The sequence below is a fragment of the Rana temporaria genome, chromosome 7 (genome assembly GCF_905171775.1).
Source record: "Rana temporaria chromosome 7, aRanTem1.1, whole genome shotgun sequence".
Lineage (NCBI taxonomy): Eukaryota > Metazoa > Chordata > Amphibia > Anura > Ranidae > Rana > Rana temporaria.
The window spans coordinates 5,073,031-5,093,024 of NC_053495.1; the positions used below are offsets into that span (position 1 = coordinate 5,073,031).

A 19,994-nucleotide genomic window follows, 5' to 3' on the forward strand; every position below is an offset into this window, starting at 1 on the left:
AGGCATCATTCAGATATTCCCACTGAAAGTCCAGGACGTCATATGACGTCCTTGGGCTGGAAGTGGTTAAAGAACGAAATGCTTCAAATCTAATCGCTCACTCTGTGTGCAACGCATCTATATAAAATATAAGTGTTTCACTTTTTGAATTGAATTATTAAAATAAAATTAATTTTATAGGATATTCAAAATTTGAGATTAACCTGTATTTTGTGCAATATAGATGTTATATTGTATACCATATCCTACAACAATAATGGCAAGTGGACCCTGATGAAGAAATGTCATCTGTGAAACACGTTCATCCACTAGTTTTTTTTTTAGTACATTATAAAGCCGTATTTTATCTTTTCAATACAGGCGTAAATTTGCGTGGCACATACTATATCCCTCTACTACTCGGATCTCAAAATGGCAGCCCTCCAGCTGCTGTGGAACTACAAGTCCCATGATGCATTGCAAGGCTGACAGTTACAAGCATGACTCCCCCACAGGCAGAGGCATGATGGGATTTGTAGTCCCGCAACAGCGGGTGGGCCGCCAGGTGGAGACCACTGCTCTACTCCAATCCTCCGACAGGAACTGGAGGTTACGTTTTCTCTCTTCATTGTATATGCATGGGGGGGGGGGGGGGGGGAATGGTGTGTAAATATTTCTCTGCAGACGTCTTCCACCCACTCATTTGTGAATCCCTTTGCTGGCCATCATGTATTTCTGACAACGCAGGATGCTAAAAAGAATGAAGAGGTCTGATCACTTACCAACAGTAGTGACAGTGGAGCCGCTTTCATCCAAAACATCAACCGACTCCGCCAACTGCAGCTGAATCTTTGGCACCACGGTAAGGATAGCGAGGACATCCAGAGCATAGCGGACCGTGTCGTTCCTGTAAGAAGATAACTGATGGATATAATTTGCACAGGTAAAATGCACAGGTAAAATAGAACTCCAGCCAAAAAAAAATAAAAAATACGTTTTCAGTTTTGGTGGGTGGTTGTGGTCTCCCTACTGAGCGAATCCCTCTCACTCAAAAAGGAAACACCTACCAACCCTTCCCCCCACCATCCAAAAATGACAACAGTTCTGGCTGAAATCCTGCTTTAAAACACTTTCTCGCTCGGCTGTCAATCTCCTATAGGCCGGGCATGGCCTTTCCTCCCATGTGGACGTCGGGAGGGTCTGAAAATTGGCGCAATCAGTCACCGGCTGTGTCCGCCAAACGGCCGTTATATAGCTGCAAAGGGGGAGGGTGGGGGTGCCAACTCAATATTGAACCCAACAAACCAAGACTGGGGTGCCATTAAAGTTCATGTGTGTGTAAAGGCCGGTGTCACAAATCTTTTAATTATTAAATTTCTTTATAATTTTTTTCCCCCCCAACATTACAAACAAATAAATACACATTATACAAACATACATACACAGTCTCAATATAACTCCTTAATAAAATCTGACTGGTGTCTATATTAATTATAAGTTATAGTTACATAAATTTAAAAAAACTAAAATTAGGGGGTCGTCTTATACGCCCGGTCGCCCTATACACCAGCAAATACGGTAATGTGTTTTTGCGGCAATTTGTTTTGTAATCTGCCCAACAACAAATTGGCCCAAAAAAAAAAAAAAATGCTATTTAGTTTTTTTTAAAGGCTATTATCCGATTAATCGAAACAATAAATCTGCAACTAATCGATTATGAAAATAATCATTAGTTGCAGCCCTACTCAATACCAGTGCCTAAATGTGAAAAAAAGAGAAAAAAAAAAAATGTAAATGTCTTGGGAAGGCATTCCCTCCCAACCCTATATATGTATAACAATTGTCAAAGTAAGTGCCATATTAAGAAGAAGTATAAGATAGGAATTTTGGGATGTATGTTTCCCCTCCTATCAAGTGACCTCTATAATGTGTTGAAAAAAAAAAACTTTTCTTTTCCCTTCCCCTCTTCTTCAGAATAAGTGTGTATTACTTCAAAGAGGCTTTCCCACCCAAGCCTATATATACACACACCCATAAATATAAAAAGATTTCTAAATAAATTCTCTCTCAAAAAATTATATTATATATATATACACACACACATAATAAATGTGACACAGATCACTATCAAACTCCGATCATTGAGCAGAAAGCTCTGGCGGCGTTAGCGAAAATCTTGTCATGTTACTGTTGCACGCTTCCGACACTCTAGAGTTCATTGGCTGGACCTCAGAGCTCTAACAGCGTGCTGTACCAAAAATGTTGACGCCTTTGGGGGATTATGGAATGCCCGTGTCCCCATCCTTTGACCCTCCCCCCCCAACTTCACTGGCCAAATCCTGTATTAATGTTGGGAGTCGAAGGATGGAACCAAGACTCTGTGTCTAAATGGACAGGCAAAGGCAGCAGCTTGGGGACCCCGCGAATAGGAGGATCAGGGCTGCTCTGTGCAAAACCATTACACAGAGCAGGCAAGTGGCACATTTATTTATTTTTTAATCTGGTCTTGAATATCACTTTAAAATGTCCACAGAAACCAGAAAGTGATGGGAGGGTCTGGTGGATTTCATACAAAATTTCTGGACTCACATTAGGCACTTTGGGGGTGGATGTTCCGTTTAGGTTTAGAAACTGAACAGAAAAGAAGTAAAAAAAATTCTACCACAGCCAATGAGGAAAAGGCTGCTTGGTAATAAATAAATAAAAAAAAAAATCCTGCCTTGAAGCAAAAACCTGTCTCAGACGCCTCTGGTCGAAACAGAAATGTCATGATACACTGACTGCATGCAAGATGTGGAGCATTTACTTTATGTGCAGGGAGTCACAACAGGTTCAGCTTCACTAATCCAAGCACTATAATGGGGCCTCTGAGGTGGGGCACTGGGCAAAGGATGTATTTACATTATTCTGTATTGGGTTGATGCAAACTTGGGCTCTGGGGTATAAGGAGTAGAACCATGCACCGCCTTACCTGGGCCTGGGTGGTGCTGGAGGGCGCCTGCTCCCGCCCGTTCCATCTTGCAGAGTGCACAGCGGAGGCTAAGGCAAGTTTTTTTTTTTTAACTCTTAGTTAGTCCTACTACTGCGAGGACTGGAAGCAGAAGCAACAGGAAGTACCCGCCCCTCTTCCCTGCACTGCCGCAGGCAGAAATGGAAGCCGCCTGCACCCAGCTGGATGCAATGTCATCAGGGGAGGGCAGAAGCCCGGAGACCACCAGCGAAAAAAGAAACAGCCTAGTCCTCACAGCCCTACCCTGCCCCCAAGCAGACAAATACTTTTATCAAGCTGTAAGGGAGAGAAAGCCCCGGAGCATGCACCCCCTGTCGGGTGGAAGATAAGGTAGTCGCTGTGATGGTCACAAAATACCGTATTTATCGGCGTACCGTATACCGCGCACTTTTTTGCCCTGAAAATCAGGGCAAAATCGCGGGTGCGCGATATACGCCGACACTCGGGTATAGTTGGGCAGGCTCGGCTCCTCTCGCGGTCACGTCCTGTACGTCCTTTACGTGAGAGGAGCCGAGCCTGCCCGACTATACTGCGCTCGGTATATGTCGGTGCAGTGGTTCAAACACAGCGCGGGGATGACACCACGATGGCCCCCGGACTGGACGAGGCCGCCGATGAACGACGGGCAGGACGCGATGGACAACGGGCAAGACACCGACGAGGGGCATCCAAACTGCAAGTATTTTTTTTTCCCAGGAATTTTCCTTCAAGTTCGGGGGTGCGCGCTATATGCCGGGGCGCGTTATAGCAAGATAAATACGGTAAATAAATAAAAAAGGAAGTATGCCATTACCAGACACGTGCATAGCCGGAAAAAAAATAATAATCTTGTTTTATTCTTTTCGGAAATGAGAAAGAAAATCCGAAAAAAAAGACGGACTACTAAAACAACTATTCAATTCTAGGTATTGAAATTTGGCTGTTGGTGAACGTAATGAATACGAATTTATCCAAAATAACAAATGCTGCATCTAAACAAATGCAACAAATTAAAAATAAAACGTTTTTATTATTATTATAGTCATTTATTATCAATTTGTTATGTTCCATTCGTTTAAATAAGGCATTCTTTATTTTGGATAATTTGTAACGTCAGATAAATTCGTATTCGTCACGTTTACCAACAGCCAAATTATTTCATATTTTTAGAATTTTTGGCTTTCTGAATTTCCGATTTTGGAATTTTTGAATATTGGAAAATTTCTCAGCCATCTTGTGGTCTGCACTCACCTGGCGTAATAAGTCTTCCAGCTGCAGGCGATGGAGATGAGCTGCAGAAGCAGCTGGACGCAGGAAAGTTTCAGGAACACTTCAGCCGGCTCCCAGTACAGCTGAGAGGGTCCAAACTCTATAAGATATTCCATCATCTCGACAATCTGCTCCCGGGTGTATGTGCAGGCCTGGGGGAGGACAAAAGGGATCATCACAATGCAGAAGTACAACATACACAAAAGATAGATAAAAATACAACAAAAAAGGAGGGAAAGAGCGATTTACATAATGAATGTGACACAGATCACTATCAAACTCCGATCATTGAGCAGAAAGCTCTGGCGGCGTTAGCGAAAATCTTGTCATGTTACTGTTGCACGTTTCCGACACTCTGGAGTTCATTGGCTGAAACTCAGCCTAATCTCAGAGCTTTAACAGCGTGCTGTACAAAAATGGCTTTTAGTAAAATGGACATTTCGTATTATTACCATCACTTTTCGTTTTGTAGATATATTGAGCTAAGTAAATGAGGGCAAACATTGCTGACATCCATCACCCAATCATGTGCAAATAAAAAAACATTTTTTTTTCCCTTGCATGCGATTGGGTATGCTTTATAAAATGAAGCTTCACCTAATTCGCGAAGCTCTGGAGCAACTGCACTTGCAGAGTGCTCAGTCTATTTGCCTTTGGTAAATCAACCCCACAGCATAGGCAATTATATATTACTCGTTTTATTGCCGAGACCTTTAGGGGTTGATTTACTAAAATCTGGAGAGTGCAAAATCTGGTGCAGCTGTGCATGGCAGACAATCAGCTTCTGACTTCAGCTTGTTCAAGTATCCTGGAAGCCGATTGGTTTCCATGCAGCTTTGCACCAGATTTTGCACTTTCCGGTTTTGGTAAATCATCCTCTTTGTCTCAATCTTTATTAAACCCGACAAGAAAAATCGCTCCAACAAAAGCCCTTTAAAAAAGACAGAAGTCCAGTCAGTCTCTTTTCCAGCACCCACCTTGTAGGGAGGAGGAGGATGTATTGGAAGTCCTCCTTCTGTCCGCTGCAGAGATTGCTTGACCTGCTCCACCTTGATGGCCAAATGCGCCTCAAAGTATCGTCGCAGAGCCATGCACGTGTGCTTCCCCGTTTGGCGACTTGCGAAAATCTCATCATCGCTCAGCAGAGCTCCCTGGTCTTCCAAATTTAAGATTTCTAGAGTGCTGATCTGAAAATAAAAGTTAGTTATAGTAGCAATTACAGATTCCCTGATGTGATCATAAATAGCAAAATTAAAGAGGCAGCCCACAGACAGAAAGACAGACAATCAGGCTGGGGAGGAAGCAGCTGGATGATGCTGGGGTTCCAACCAGACCGGAAATGAGGCAGGGGGCTCTACCTGAATTGCTGCAACTTCTGATGCACATGGTGAGAAGCTCACAGTGTGGGTGCTGCTTGCTCTGGGGGCACTCGTGCTGCCTCTGTGTGTCCATAAGACACAGAGTGCACATCTCAGCCCCACCCCCTCCTCACTGGCTGTGATTGACAGCAGCTTTGGGGACCAGAGTCCTGCTTTTCTATCTCAGCCAAAGAGGACGCAAAGACCCGGGAGAGCAAGAGCTCTCGTACACACATCGCTGGGTTAGGGGGGCTGCAGGGGGAACTGCACACTGGGAGGGAGAGTGAGAGTGAGAGTGAGAGGGAGAGGGAGAGGGAGAGGGAGAGGGAGAGGGAGAGGGAGAGGGAGAGGGAGAGGGAGAGGGAGAGGGAGAGGGAGAGGGAGAGGACTCCTATTTTTATTAAATTATAGAAATAAAAGGAGACCAGATTAGCAACATTTAACCTCTACTGTTATTCCAATTAACTGGCCATATGGATTTTTTGTTGTTGTGAAATTCTATAAGGGACGCAGCCCTTCACACCACTTACCAGGTTCACCAGTCGTCGGAGGCCATCTTGGTGGTCGAACAGCTCCAGTACAGCTCGGAAGGAGAAGCAGATGGAAAAGAACATGGTGGCATGACAGCAGCCGGAGGCGTGGGAGCATTCCATGAGCCACAGGGTGTAATTCACAACATCGCTGAGCACTTTGTGCGGATGCATACACACCTACAGAAGCGAAGAGAGTCAAAAACTTGTAGCAGCAACCAACTACATATAAAAAAAAAAAAAAATGTATTGAATGGCCTGAAATGAAAAAAATAAAAAATATAGGGGAGAAAAAAAAAAAAAAAAAAAAGTCGGTCCCGATAACCAGTTGCCAACCACCCCCATAGAGATTACTGCTACAGGGTGGGCAGTTTGCACAGATTCATTTTTTTCTTTATATTTAAAAAAAAATATATAGATATTATATATCTATATATATATATATGAGAGATAGATATATCTCTCCAATTTCACCTTTTTTAAAGTGATTCTGCTCTTAGGGTAGGGGGCGCCACTTCTGCTGTGAATACTCATAGCTCAAGCCGATCAGCGGGTGCCGGCCAATGGATGTGCACCAGCACCCGCTGATTGGCGAGGAGACACACTGGACAGATCTGCATATGTAAACAATGCACAGCTCCTGTCAGTTTTTATTGCTGTCTGTGCCTCCTTTAGGGGGGATTTTCCTTTCTATTGCTCCTGTTTACCATGATCATTGAAAGTGAAAGGAAATCCCATATTTCGGGTTGGCCCAAAAGAAAGTAAGAGAGGGGAAAATCTTCCAATGGGGGACTGATTCTGGTGATCTGGGGGTTCCCAAGGGATTCCCTTTCTCACTTTCTGTTTGACTATGGGACAGGAAGCGAAGGGAAATCTCCCCAATGGGAGAAAGATGGCAAAAATAAATCTTACAGGGGTTATAACTCTCCCTTACTCTATCCAGGTTTTTTTTTTTTTTTAATAATTCAAAAACAAAAACGAGATTTTGCCTGTAGTTTTACTTTAACTGACACATACTGACTGGTCTTCAACGACCTCTGGTCACAAAAAAGTTGGGAGGAACTGCAGTCTGCTCACAAAATTTATAATAAAAACATCTTTGCCACTCTGAAGCTTTCCTCCAACCATATACATACATAATATACAGAATTGGTAATTGCCAAATAGTCTGCAGAAATCTCCCTCCACCAAGTCTTGCAGCAGACCCTGGCAAACTCTCACGAGAGCTCTGCATGATGTCATAAGCCTAGGCTAATGACCAGAAAATAAATAGGAAGTGGGCTGTATAAAGGGATTTACTGGCAGAAAGAAAATGTTTTACTATCCAAAGTTAAAGCGGCGTTTCCCCTTAAAGTGGAACTTCCGCTCATCGGATTCCTCCCCCTCTTCGGTGCCACAATTGGCATTTTTCGGGGGGGAGGGGGGACAGGATACCCGTCAGAGACAGGTATCCTTTCCCACTTCCTGGAGTCCGGCCGCGACGTCACCGCGGGGCTCCCTCCTCCTCCCCGCCGAGCTAATAGGAGGAGAAGGCCTCACACATGTGCAGTAGGGTTCCCAGCGTGAAGCCGAAAGACTTTACTGCCGGTGATCTGACGATATGGTTTCAGGCTAATGGGAAAGTTCCTTTAAGGACTGCGCAGGCGCAAACTTGCCGACGGATATCCCCGAACCTCGGCCGGCATCCAGGGCGACGTGGATTTTGAGGAAAGTGGCCAGTCGGCCTCACTTCGCTCGGACGGCTCGCTCCGCCTCCTGGCTTTTTTTTTACATCCTCCAATCCACGGGGATGTTAAAAAATGAGCCTGGATGCCGGCCGAGGTTCGGAGATTTCCGTTGGCAAGTTTGCGCAGTCCTTGAAGGATCTTTCTTGTTAGGAGAACCTTAAGGACAAGTCACCGGGTTCCCTTACCCGCAATGGCGACGGCAGCACACGACACCAGGACAGGTAATTCTCCATTTATTAAAAGCCAGCTGCTGCAATATGTGTAGCAGCTGGCTTTTAAATAAAAATTTGCCCAGGGTTGCCTGGAACACACCTTTAAAAGAACAACAAGAGCAGAAGATTTAATAGATGGAAAGCTGAAGAAAAAAAATTAAAAATAAATTCCTGAAGGGCTTTAAGTTGGGTTAACAGCGGTTCATCCTGGGATTCCCATGCAGCAAACCTCTCAAGCACTCACCCGCTCCATAGCGTCCTGGTTGTAGGACAGGTAGTAGAGACACATAGACACCCCTGTGGCCGCCATCGATGGCCGTGGGATTTCTAACAATTTCTGCACTCCTCCGTGAGCGACGAACTCGGCGGCAAACTTGTTGTGGAGCAGCAAAGAAGCTAGATGCTGCACACGGGAGAGAAAAACACGGCTGTGAGACATGCAGAGGGCTGAAATACAAACGTGACACTTCTAACAAAAATCGCTTACCTTAAGAGCTTCGAAGGTGAGGAGAACGTCGTTTGTGCGTTTCAAGTCAATGTAATGCATCATGAGTTCGCGGGAGCCCAGCTGCATGAAGATGGGGAGCAGCTGGAAGAGGAAACATTACCACAAATATCAGTAAACAGCAACCATTGTTCCAGCAACATCCACCGACCACACGGCAACTAAACAGTACTACAGGGTAGATGGCTTGGTAGTGGGGAGATTATGGCTCAGATTCACAAAGCACTTACGCCAACGTATAACAAGTTACGCCGACGTAAGTGCAAATGTGCGCCGTCGTATCTGTGGGCCAGACCCACAAACCAATATGCGCCTAAAAACAGGCTACACCCCGCCGACGTATCTTGCACACGCCGGCGTAGAGTGGCCGCACATTTAGGCTGGGTGCATAGTGCCGCTTCCATTGATTAGCCATTCAAACATGCAAATGAGGGCAATACGGCGATTCACGAACGTGTGTGTGTGTGTGTGCCCGGCGCAGGCTACGCGAGATGCGCGCAAGTTGTACGTCCGGCGTAAAGTTATTCCCCATAAAGGAGGTGCAACCCAGCAACAGACATGCTCAGGTCTGCACCAGGGAACACAAGCCGGCGTATTGTGCGTTGGACGTGTGTCTGGCTGGGCGAAGGTTACGTTCATGGCATACGCAGTGATCCGGCGTAGCTTAGGCAGTTGTGCCAGCGTGGTTGTGAGCAGGCGTGGGGGGGTGTGCTCAGAAGAAATAAGGACATTTAAAAGCAAAATGGAAGGATGAGGTAAGTGAAGGAGGACTGCGCTAAGGTAAAGGAAACTATTTAAGAAAAAAATATTGTACCTTTATAACCCCTTTAAGATGGTCTCTAATAAAACCGGAGCACTCAGAATCTGGATTAGCGGAGCTAGGCAGCCAATCAGCTTCTAACTGCACCTTGTTCAATTAGGCTTTGACAATAAAAGCTGCTCCAGATTTTGCACTCTGCAGTTTTAGTAAATACCCCCCCTATGAGACCTTCCATCCATCTCAAGTAATAACTTACCCTTAATCTCTGTGCACATCTCATATTTTAGTACCCAAAACTTTCCCTCCCATTTTTAGGATGTGGCCTTACATATGCCTTCTGCTCACCTCTTGATATTCTCCCAGCGGGGTCAGGTACTGGAGGATGAGCCTTTGTTCGATGCCCGGAGTGAGAGGGGACAGGCTATAACTGGTCCCTATGACCCAGGGAGACATCTCTGACCAGCTGCTGTTGGATAATTCGCTGGGCGCTCGCTCCGCCTCCGAGAAGCACAGCTTCTGTTTCACCTTACGGTGGCTGTCCAGATCCATTTTTGTTCTCCGCGGCGGTCCGGTGCCGTCGGAGTTGACGAGGATTCCCAGTCTCGGAGAGACCTCCGTCTGGAACGAGAGGTCGGCGTCCCCATCCTTAGCTCTGGCGTCCACCATGTTTTCGCCGTAGTCCATGTCCACGGCCTCTTCGTCTAGAGGAAGGAGCGGCTCCCCTAGAGGCTTACGGGGGCTTTGGCGGCGAACGTCCGGCCTGGGGCAGGTTTCTTTAGACTGGAGCTCGTGTAGTCGGCGCAAAACGAGAGCAACCTGCGAATGGAAAGCAGAGAGATTCACAAAAAATAAAATCCTGGTGTGTAAATTACCATGCCAGATCTCAACTGAATGCCCCGCCCCCCCCACGTACTACAAGGCAGCCATCATTCTGCTTCCTGTACATTACACACATTGGGAGATGTGAATAGCCCCCAAATGTATTTCTTTAAATACAACCAATACCCGAATTTGACTTGGCATCAGCCTCCTGCTGTCTACTGTACAGCAGAGCTCAGACTTACCAACTGCGAGTTCTCATCACGGTAATTGGCAGCGATATCCTGGTTCTCCATGGCTCCCCCCAGCAGTCCTATGGCGTAGGTGCGCAGGGGCTGTTCTGCTTCTCTGGCCCACTTGAAGAGGTTTTCCATGATTCCTTCCTAATGGCAACAAGCAGACATTATTAAACCTCAGCTCCAGACTTACCTCTTTTTCCACACTTGTAGCAAGTCCACCCCTGAGCCCATTGGCTCCTGCTGCTGTCAGAGGGCGAGCGGGGCAGAGCCGCACTGCGTGCATCAATAGTCGCTCAGTGCAGCTCAGGAGCAAGCCCGCAGGACTACCTCCCCTTGCTAGGAGGGAGTACTTGAAAGCAAGAGGAGCCAGGAGCGCTGGCAGGGCACCCCAGAAGAGGAGGATCAGGGCTGCTCTGTGCAAAGCCATTACAGAGCAGGCAAGTATAACATGTTTGTTATTTAAAAAATAAAATACTTAATCATCACTTTAAAAATCGCAAATCAGATAACACTTGACACAAATTGCTGCGCGGTTCTCTCATCTTCAGGTTTCAAAAAAATAAAAGTAAAGATTTACACAAACACTTACCGTATTTGCCGGCGTATAAGACGACCCCCTAATTTTCCAGCCAAAATGTTGGTTTTGGGATATACTCGCCGTATAAGACCCTTCCTACTAGTCATGACTCGCCTCACGGTGCCACCATTACATGCCAGACTGTGCCCCACATGCCAGACTGTGCCCTTACCTTATCCCAAGACATGCAGAATCGCGGCCGTACATTTTTTAAAAGCCGCGCCTCCTACGTCTTCTATTCCGTGATAGGCAGAAACACTCAGCTTCCCAGGAGGCACTGTGTTCAGTGTTCGCCTATCACGAAGGCCCTCTCGTCCGAGGACGAGAGGGCCTCCGTGATAGGCGGACACTAAACACAGGACGAGAGGGCCTCCGTGATAGGCGGACACTAAACACAGGACGAGAGGGCCTCCGTGATAGGCGGACACTAAACACAGGACGAGAGGGCCTCCGTGATAGGCGGACACTAAACACAGGACGAGAGGGCCTCCGTGATAGGCGGACACTAAACACAGGACGAGAGGGCCTCCGTGATAGGCGGACACTAAACACAGGACGAGAGGGCCTCCGTGATAGGCGGACACTAAACACAGGACGAGAGGGCCTCCGTGATAGGCGGACACTGAACACAGTGCCTCCTGGGAAGCGGAGTGTTTCCATCTATCACGGAACAGAAGACGTAGGAGGCGCGGCTTTTGAAAAAACGTACGGCCGCGATTCTGCATGTCTTGGGATAAGGTAAGGATGTTAGGTTACCGGCGTATAAGACGACCCCCGACTTTTAAGAAGATTTTAAGGGGTTAGAAAGTCGTCTTATACGCCGGAAAACACGGTATACAATTTTTTTTTTTGAATTGCAGGGTCAGAGCCACAACTGGAAATTGTATCTCACAACAAAAAACGAAGGATAAAAGACCCACCTTCTCCTGGAACACCACGGCTGTTTCCAGACCCGGCATGATGTCGAGCAAAAGCCGACAGGCTGCCGTATTCAGAGGCGGCTCCCGACTGGTCATGACGTAGGCGTTCACCAGCTAAAATAGAAAACAAGATGAGAGGTGCAGACAATATGAAGCAGCAGGTACAGAGGAAAAAAAATATATATAAAAATAAGAGACTCAAAAAGGGGGAGGCCGCAAGGAATGCAAGTGATGAGGGTCCTCTAGAATACAATCGGCGCCCCATTGACTCTACACCCCAAACAATACATACCAAGGTTACACAGGCCGCGAAGCTGACAAAATGTACAATAACATTCTTACTTGAAACTTAATTCCAAGCAGGATAAAAGCTACCCTTTCATTTAAAAAAAAATAAAAAAATAATATATATATATATATATATATATATATATATATATATATATATATATATATATATATATATATATTAGTGCTGTCAAGCGATTAAAATTTCTAATCGCGATTAATCGCATTAATGTCATAGTTAACTCACGATTAATCGCGCGATTAAGGAGGTTCACCCTTTAAAACATATTTTTTTTTGTTTTCTTATTTTTTTATTTTTTTTTATAATATTAAATTGTGTTTTTTTATTTTTTTACATTTTGATCACTTTTATTGCTGTCACAAGGAATGTAAACATCTCTTGTGACAGCAATAGGTGGTGACAGGTACTCTTTATGGAGGGATCGGGGGTCTAAAAGACCTCCGAGCCCTCCTTTGCACTTCAAAGTATTCAGATCGCCGAAAACGGCGATTCTGAATACTGTGTACCCGGAGAAGAAACCCGGAAGTGACGTCATGACGCCGCTTCCGTGGTTTCAATGCGGAGACTGAATCAAAACCGTTTACGGCTTAGTGTCAGTCTCCGCCTGAACACAGAAGGCGCCGGATGGAGGATCGGGTCTCCCGGTGGGACGGGAGGCCCGGTCAGAGCGGCGAAAGGCGGCGGGAGGGGATGTCCCCTCCCGTTCCTCAGGCATAACAACCGAGCGGCTTTTAGTCGCATCGGTTGTTATGTTTGGATAGCCGATCGCCCGCTCTAAACAACGGTACCGGGATGATGCCTGCGGCTGCAGGCATCATCCCGGTATAACCCCCGAACGTTAATTGCGCGATAAAAAAAATTGACGGCGTTAACATGGGTTTGTGTTAACGCCGTTAATAACGCGTTTAACTGACAGCACTAATATATATATATATATATATATATTGATTTTCTTACATACTGTCACCAGTACAGCATCATCATATGACTGGTGTGGCAGCGATACTGACCAGTGACAGTATGAAAAAAAAAAAAATATTACAGGACTACTAAACCCCAAATAATCATAAAAAATAATTTTAATCAAGTTTTTTTTTAAACTTTTTTTTTTTTTTTTTTTTTAAAACACACTTCATCAGCAGTGTCACCATAGTAACCAGAATCCCCCCCCTCCATTCTTTTATTGCTGTTACAATGATGATCAATGTAACAGCAATGCTTTGAGTGAGCTGTTAGGAGTTAATTTTATTCATAACAACTGTGATTCCTATAGTGAAGCTGCGATTGGCCCATGTACCAGGTGATGGCTATGGGCCAATCGCCCTTTACCATGTGATAGCCAAATATGTATTGGAGATGTACTGCACATGTTTATAATTTTGCCCAGACACTTTCTATATTTTTTTATTTTTTTTTTAACAAAGCCATAAACTTACTGCATTCATAAAGTCATCATTCTTAAAGAGAATGCGGAGAAGGTGTCCCAGCATGCAATCGGGGTTTGCCCGTCCTGCAAAAAAAATTTGAATAAATAAATTAATAAAAAAAAAAAAAAAAAAAAAAAAACACACCACACGCGCACACACTAAGTAACCAATTATAAAACCATATAAAATGAAGATCCTTCGAGGAAAAGTTTATCTTCTCAAACAATTCAGAACAACTTTTTGAACCCGTCAGATAACAGCTGAGCGGGTTCTACGTAGAAACTCTGCAAAGTTGGGTATAAAAAGAGCGCTCAGCCTTCATAGGACACAATAATACATTTACTGACCCGGGTGTCGGTCATCGAAGGGGTCGGGGTCACCTTTGCGATATTCCTCCGTCTCCTTCTCGATCAGCTCAGCCATTCTAAAAAAAAAAAAAAAAAAAAAAAAAAAAAACATAAAAAATACTAAAATTACAACGTATTCTACACAAAAAAAAAAAAAAGAAGAAGAAGGATGGACCCTCATCCTGGGAAATGAGGATTTTTTTTCCTGTCTGACTTTCCCGCTCACCTTGTTAATATTGGCACCATATCCTGACCTCCGCCATGTCCGCTCTCCCACTGCTCCAGCAGGGCTGTCAGCTCGGACTTGGAGTCCACAAATGTCCCTGCGGACGCCATGTCTAGTAACACAAACAAGACAATATACATGTAAAAAAAATGAGGTTGCATCATGAAAGTTCATGGGAATATTCTATAATCGTATTCTTTAATGTAAACCCATTAGAAATAGTTATTGCAAAATAACCATTAAATAAGACCCCAACAATAGCCGGCCATAAATTGAATAATTTCTCTTAAAGGGGTTGTAAACCCAGTGTGTTTTTTCACCTTAAAGTGGAGTTCCACCCATAAATATAACATTACATCAGTAGTTTTTTTTTTTTAGATGCCTTCAAAAGTGTTGTTGCTAGGCAGAATAGTTAATCTTCCCTCTTCCTGCACCTAGGTGCTTAAAGGGGTGGTTCCCCCTAAAACAAATGTCTAACAATACATTCGGAAGACTGCTTACACTGCGGGTAGGCTGGCTTTTTTTTTATTTTTTTCGTACATACCTTGATCATATCGCATATCGCCGTTTCATCCCTCGGCTTCCGGGTATGAGTCTTGCTGGACCTAGTTGATCGACGTTCCTCCGACCGGCGCATACTATGCGTCACGACTTTCCGACAGAAGCCGAACGTCATTGCGCAGGCGCCGTATAGAGTGGGCTCTATACGGCGCCTGCGCAGCGACGTTCGGCTTCTTTCGGAAAGTCGTGACGCATAGTATGCGACGGTCGGAGGAACGTCAATCAACTAGGAAAGCCCACCGCCACAAGACTCATACCCGGAAGTCGAGGGATGAAACGGCGATATCGAGGTATGTACGAAAAAAAAAAAAAAAAGCCAGCCTACCCGCAGTGTAAGCAGTCTTCCAAATGTATTGTTAGAAATTTGTTTTAAAGGGGGAACCACCCCTTTAAGCTTCCAAACCTACACCGCACAGACTCCTGGGAATGTAGTGGGTGTAACTTTCCAGGAGTCTGTGCACTCCCCCCGTAGTACAGACACCAGAGAGCGGTGTGTCCCACGAGCGCAGGCCCCTCCGCCTCTGTGGGTGTAAACAGAGGAGGGCTGCCGCGCTGGATGTATCAAGATGGCCGCGGCTCCGGAGCTAGGCCGCGGCCTTTCCTGATGCTGTGACCGCGGTCACAGCATCGGGAAAGGCCGCGGCTTCGGCCTAGCTCCGGAGCCGTGGCACCGCTACCGGCCATGTAAAATATCGCCCTAATTTGGATAAAAATCGGCCAATGCCGATTTCTCCAAAAATGACAAAATATCGACCGATAGATCGGCCTGACGATATATCGGTCGACCTCTATTCAGAACTACATATGTGTGCGCGCATTCAGGTGGTGAGAACATGCCCCGACATGCTTTTATTTCACTATAAAGTGATTGCATCGTCTGTGTTATGGACAAACTATTTTTATATTGATGGACTTCCAGTCTAAGAAAGGGAACACTTGCGTCGTTACACAAACACACAAATCACGCAGCACACAGTCCATCTCTACGTTTCAGAATTCCTTCTGCATGGATAAGCAGCACGAGCTCATCGCTCACTTTACTATACCGTACAGACATAACATTACCGGCCATGTCCTACAGAGGGAGCCACTGAGCATGTGAAAGTGAAAGCACGCTCCCACCTGCTGGCGGTGGAAGAAGTTGTGTAATACTTACACAAAGAAAAGGTTCTTTCAACACCAATTATTTTTCAGGCCCTAAACAACGCAGGTCAGATCTCTTATCTTAGGCTGTTCTAGGCAAACGTTCCGCACTTCTTGGCACAAAAATAAAAAATGAACTCCATTCCTCAACAGCCACAAAGGATATAAAGTCACTCTGTGTGCACCAAATACTATTGAAAACCAAAATATTATCTTGTAATAAAGTAGCAGCGCACTGTATATAGCAGGGATATGCAACTAGCGGACCTCCAGCAGTTGCAAAACTACAAGTCCCATCATGCCTCTGCCTCCGGGTGTCATGCTTGTGGCTGTCAGAGTCTTGCTATGCATCATGGGACTTGTGGTTCTGCAACAGCTGGAGGTCCGCTAATTACATATCCCTGGTATATATTGTCTATATTGTCCCTGGTATATATTGTCTGCAGAGGGCAGAGCTGTGGGAGGGGCACAGCAGACTCCACCCACTACAGAAAACTAGAAGAGGGGAGGAGACAAGACCAGCTTCCCTGTACAAGGAAGAGTAGCAGTGAATGGAAGAATCGGCGATCATGTGACCACCGATTAGCTGCCACAATGGTGAGGATTGGGAGCCGTATTTGCGCAGCGGTCTTACAAGCGCACTTTTTTGGGAAAAAATTACACTTTTTTTAATAAAAAAAAAAAAAAAAATAAGACAACAGTAAAGTTATCCCCATTTTTTTTTTTATATTATGAAAGATAATGTTACGCCGAGTAAATTCATACCCAACATGTCACGCTTCAAAATTGCGTCCGCTCGTGGAATGCCGACATGTCCTCCCGCCGACATCAACGAAGGGGGGGGCAGCACCGTTCCTCCTCCCGCCGACACCAACGAAGGGGGAGCCAGGACCATTACTCCTCCCGCCGACACCAGCGAAGGGGGGCGGCAGCACCATTCCTCCTCCCGCCGACACCAACGAAGGGGGGGGGGGGGGCAGCACTATTCATCCTCCCGCCGACACCAACGAAGGGGGCAGCACCATTCCTCCTCCCGCCGACACCAACGAAGAGGGGGGGGCAGCAACATTCCTCCTCCCGCCGACACCGACGGGGCACCAGCACCATTCCTCCTCCCGACACCAATGAAAGGGGAGGGGGCAGCACCATTTCTCAAGGGTATTGTTAGCAGACCAAAAAGGGATAAAAGGTTTACATACACCAACAATGAAAACAGTATCTACTACCGGCCTGCAACTTCCAGCAGAGGAATGTGCCGGAGTTTATTGTGCACTTTCTGGTACACAAGGGTAGCAGGGGAGGAAAAAAAAAACCTCCTACAACTCACTGCCCCATGAATTAAAGTTGGGGCATTTGCTGGAGTCTGTGGTGAACAATGTATGACCCCCCCCCCCCCAACACAACATGTCCTAGTTCACTTTCCCACCAGATAACATGGAGTATGGGGCTGCTGTGTAATACTGATAAGGACACCAATACATGCCGGTCATGGGCCAGTCTTTAGAGAGTAATTGGGATTGAGCGATTCTGTGACCCCAAGCAAACCTACAACCACCAGCCTGATATTTAGGTCAGTCATACACCAAGCAGTGAAGGCGGGATAGGAGTGAAGCCCTGAAGCCGTAGGAGTGAAGCCCTGAAGCCGGAACCATTTGTGGACGCATCACACACACACACACACACCACCGAGCAACTTCATAAAGTACAAAAAGTGTGTGCGTCACATCCCATCTTCTCCCCCATTGCCATTACCCCCCCCCCCCTACTCTATATGGTGATCCCAGGCTGTCAAAATGACAGCAGAAAGCTGTAGTGTTAATACAGCCACTATAGAAGCTACTGCAGTAAAAAAAAGGGGGAGGAACATTTGTCAAGTTTATAAACATTGTGCAGACCAGCGACAGATACAAAGTAACATTGTTAAGATAAATACAAAGTGACATTGTTCAGACAGAGGATAGATACAAAGTAACATTGCTTATGAACATTAAAAGCAGTAGTAAACCACTTTTTTTGTTAAACCTGCAAGGCAACGTCATAATGTGCTAGTATGCATCGCATTCTAGCACATTATTTGAAACTTACCTTAGCCAGAAGCCCTTCCATATTCACCCAGTGTTCCTTCCGGGTTCAGGGAACCCGTCTGTGCAAGCGACCGAAGCTGCAATGACATCACTCCCAGGAGCCGCCATTTACGGCACGGGCGGCTGTTCCTTCGCCGGCGCATTCGCCAGCGACGTCACCAGCTGCATCTAAAGTAAATCTCTCCTAAACGGCGTATACTTTTTATCTCTCTCATCAACAATGTCTATAATCAACGGATTATGTTCCATTAGCTTCTATCCTGGTTACAGCAGCCGGGGGGGAATGACCGGTACACCAGGAAGTGACACAATACACGTTGCTTCCGTGTTCCTGAGGGGAGAGCAGCATCTCCCTCTATTCCACCCGCTATGCTAGGTCAGAGTCTGCAGGTGGGATGGCGGGACCCGGGATACATGGCGGGGGACGTCCTCCTATGGGAGAGGGGCGGGGGGGACGTCCTCCTATGGGAGAGGGGCGGGGGGACGGGACGTCCTCCTATGGGAGGGGGGGGGGGTGCAAATACTTTGTAAAACCTTTCTGCACACACACCGCTCTGATACAAGCTGAAGCCCGTGTGTACTGTACAAAGCCCAACAGACAAGCAGTCCTTGCCAAGACTGGCACCCTGTGTGGCAAAAAGGTAACCCCCTCAAGGCTTCCTTCCAGAGGGGTCAGTAGAGGCCACCCCCTCAGTTGCTCTCATACATTATAATGATGTGTCTATAGCTCTGGTTCAGCCCCCTGAGAAAGCCGTTATTGTTCAGCTGTCAGGTAAGAATGTTCCATACAATTCACGTCTGACACTCACAACAGATGCAGCATAATGACTGAACTGTCCCAGCAGGCGGCACAGAGCAGGGCAGAGAGCCCCCCCCCCCCTCCCCACTGCACATGTATGTATATCCCATGAGGGGGAATGTGGGGGGGGGGGGTTACTGCAGAAGCACATTTATTTTTAGATTTGCTGAAAAATAGATTTTACAAGTTTTCATACTCATTTTTCCCTTTTAGTAATTCTTTAGGAGTTCAAATAGGAAAACATTTAAAAATGTTCTGCTGCGGCTAAAAACTTTACTTCAAGGTCTTGTATTATTACTGTTTCAGACACTAGATGTTAATGTTTTATTTTGTAAAAAAAAAAAAAAAAAAAAAAATAGTAAGAAAAAAAAAAAAAAACATTTTGGAAAAAAAAAAATATTGTGTTACATGAAATTTAATTTTTTTTTTTTATAATATATATAATTTATTACAAAAAAATATTTAATTTCATGTAACACAATTTTTTTCCCCCAAAATGTTTATATATATATATATATATATATATATATATATATATATATATATATATATATATATATATATATATATATATATATATATATATATATATATATATATATAAAAATTACTAAAAACATTTTGGGGGAAAAAAATTGTGTTACATGAAATTAAATATTTTTTTTAATAAATTATATATATTTTTACAAAAAAAATTAATTTCATGTAACACAATTTTTTTCCCCCAAAATGTTTTTAGTGTGTATATATATATATATATATATATATATATATATATATATATATATATATATATATATATATATATATACACACACACACACACATACACACACTAAAAACATTTTGGGGGAAAAAAATTGTGTTACATGAAATTAAATATTTTTTTTAATAAATTATATATATTTTTACAAAAAAAATATTTAATTTCATGTAACACAATTTTTTTCCCCAAAATGTTTTTCGATTATATATACACACACACACACACACACACACACACACACACACACACACACATATACACAGTTTCTATACTGTATAGTTTTCTTCATTTATTTTTTTTGGTGAAAAAGTCCGTTCAATAAATAATTTTCTACAACAGATTCAAAACCACAATATCCGTACAACAACCCAGAGACACACGGCCTGCATAGTATTTGTTCAATATATAAAAACTTGGTTCAAACAGAGCAAACCAATCAGCACAGAG

General features: G+C 44.7%; 1 protein-coding gene and 2 non-coding genes across 5 annotated transcripts in view; all 3 read right to left on the minus strand.

The window, feature by feature from the left end:
• The window catches only part of DCAF1 (DDB1 and CUL4 associated factor 1), a 50,496-nt gene that overhangs the window by 22,810 nt on the left and 7,692 nt on the right, over positions 1 to 19,994 (minus strand). For all 3 annotated transcript variants that reach the window (XM_040358748.1, XM_040358745.1, XM_040358747.1), the window contains exons 2-13: positions 14,195 to 14,306; positions 13,969 to 14,045; positions 13,631 to 13,704; positions 11,885 to 11,998; positions 10,394 to 10,531; positions 9,675 to 10,145; positions 8,552 to 8,653; positions 8,309 to 8,467; positions 6,126 to 6,305; positions 5,215 to 5,424; positions 4,220 to 4,389; positions 762 to 886 (exon numbers count right to left, since the gene is read on the minus strand). In XM_040358748.1, coding sequence (XP_040214682.1) covers positions 762 to 886; positions 4,220 to 4,389; positions 5,215 to 5,424; positions 6,126 to 6,305; positions 8,309 to 8,467; positions 8,552 to 8,653; positions 9,675 to 10,145; positions 10,394 to 10,531; positions 11,885 to 11,998; positions 13,631 to 13,704; positions 13,969 to 14,045; positions 14,195 to 14,304 — 1,930 coding nt within the window. In that variant the 5' untranslated portion in view covers positions 14,305 to 14,306. The remainder of the gene's footprint in view (positions 1 to 761; positions 887 to 4,219; positions 4,390 to 5,214; positions 5,425 to 6,125; positions 6,306 to 8,308; positions 8,468 to 8,551; positions 8,654 to 9,674; positions 10,146 to 10,393; positions 10,532 to 11,884; positions 11,999 to 13,630; positions 13,705 to 13,968; positions 14,046 to 14,194; positions 14,307 to 19,994) is intronic.
• LOC120946354 lies at positions 2,087 to 2,231 on the minus strand. Its single transcript, XR_005750688.1, has one exon. It is a non-coding gene; the product is annotated as a small nucleolar RNA SNORA62/SNORA6 family (small nucleolar RNA).
• On the minus strand, positions 4,492 to 4,647 carry LOC120946353. The gene has a single exon (XR_005750687.1). It is a non-coding gene; the product is annotated as a small nucleolar RNA SNORA62/SNORA6 family (small nucleolar RNA).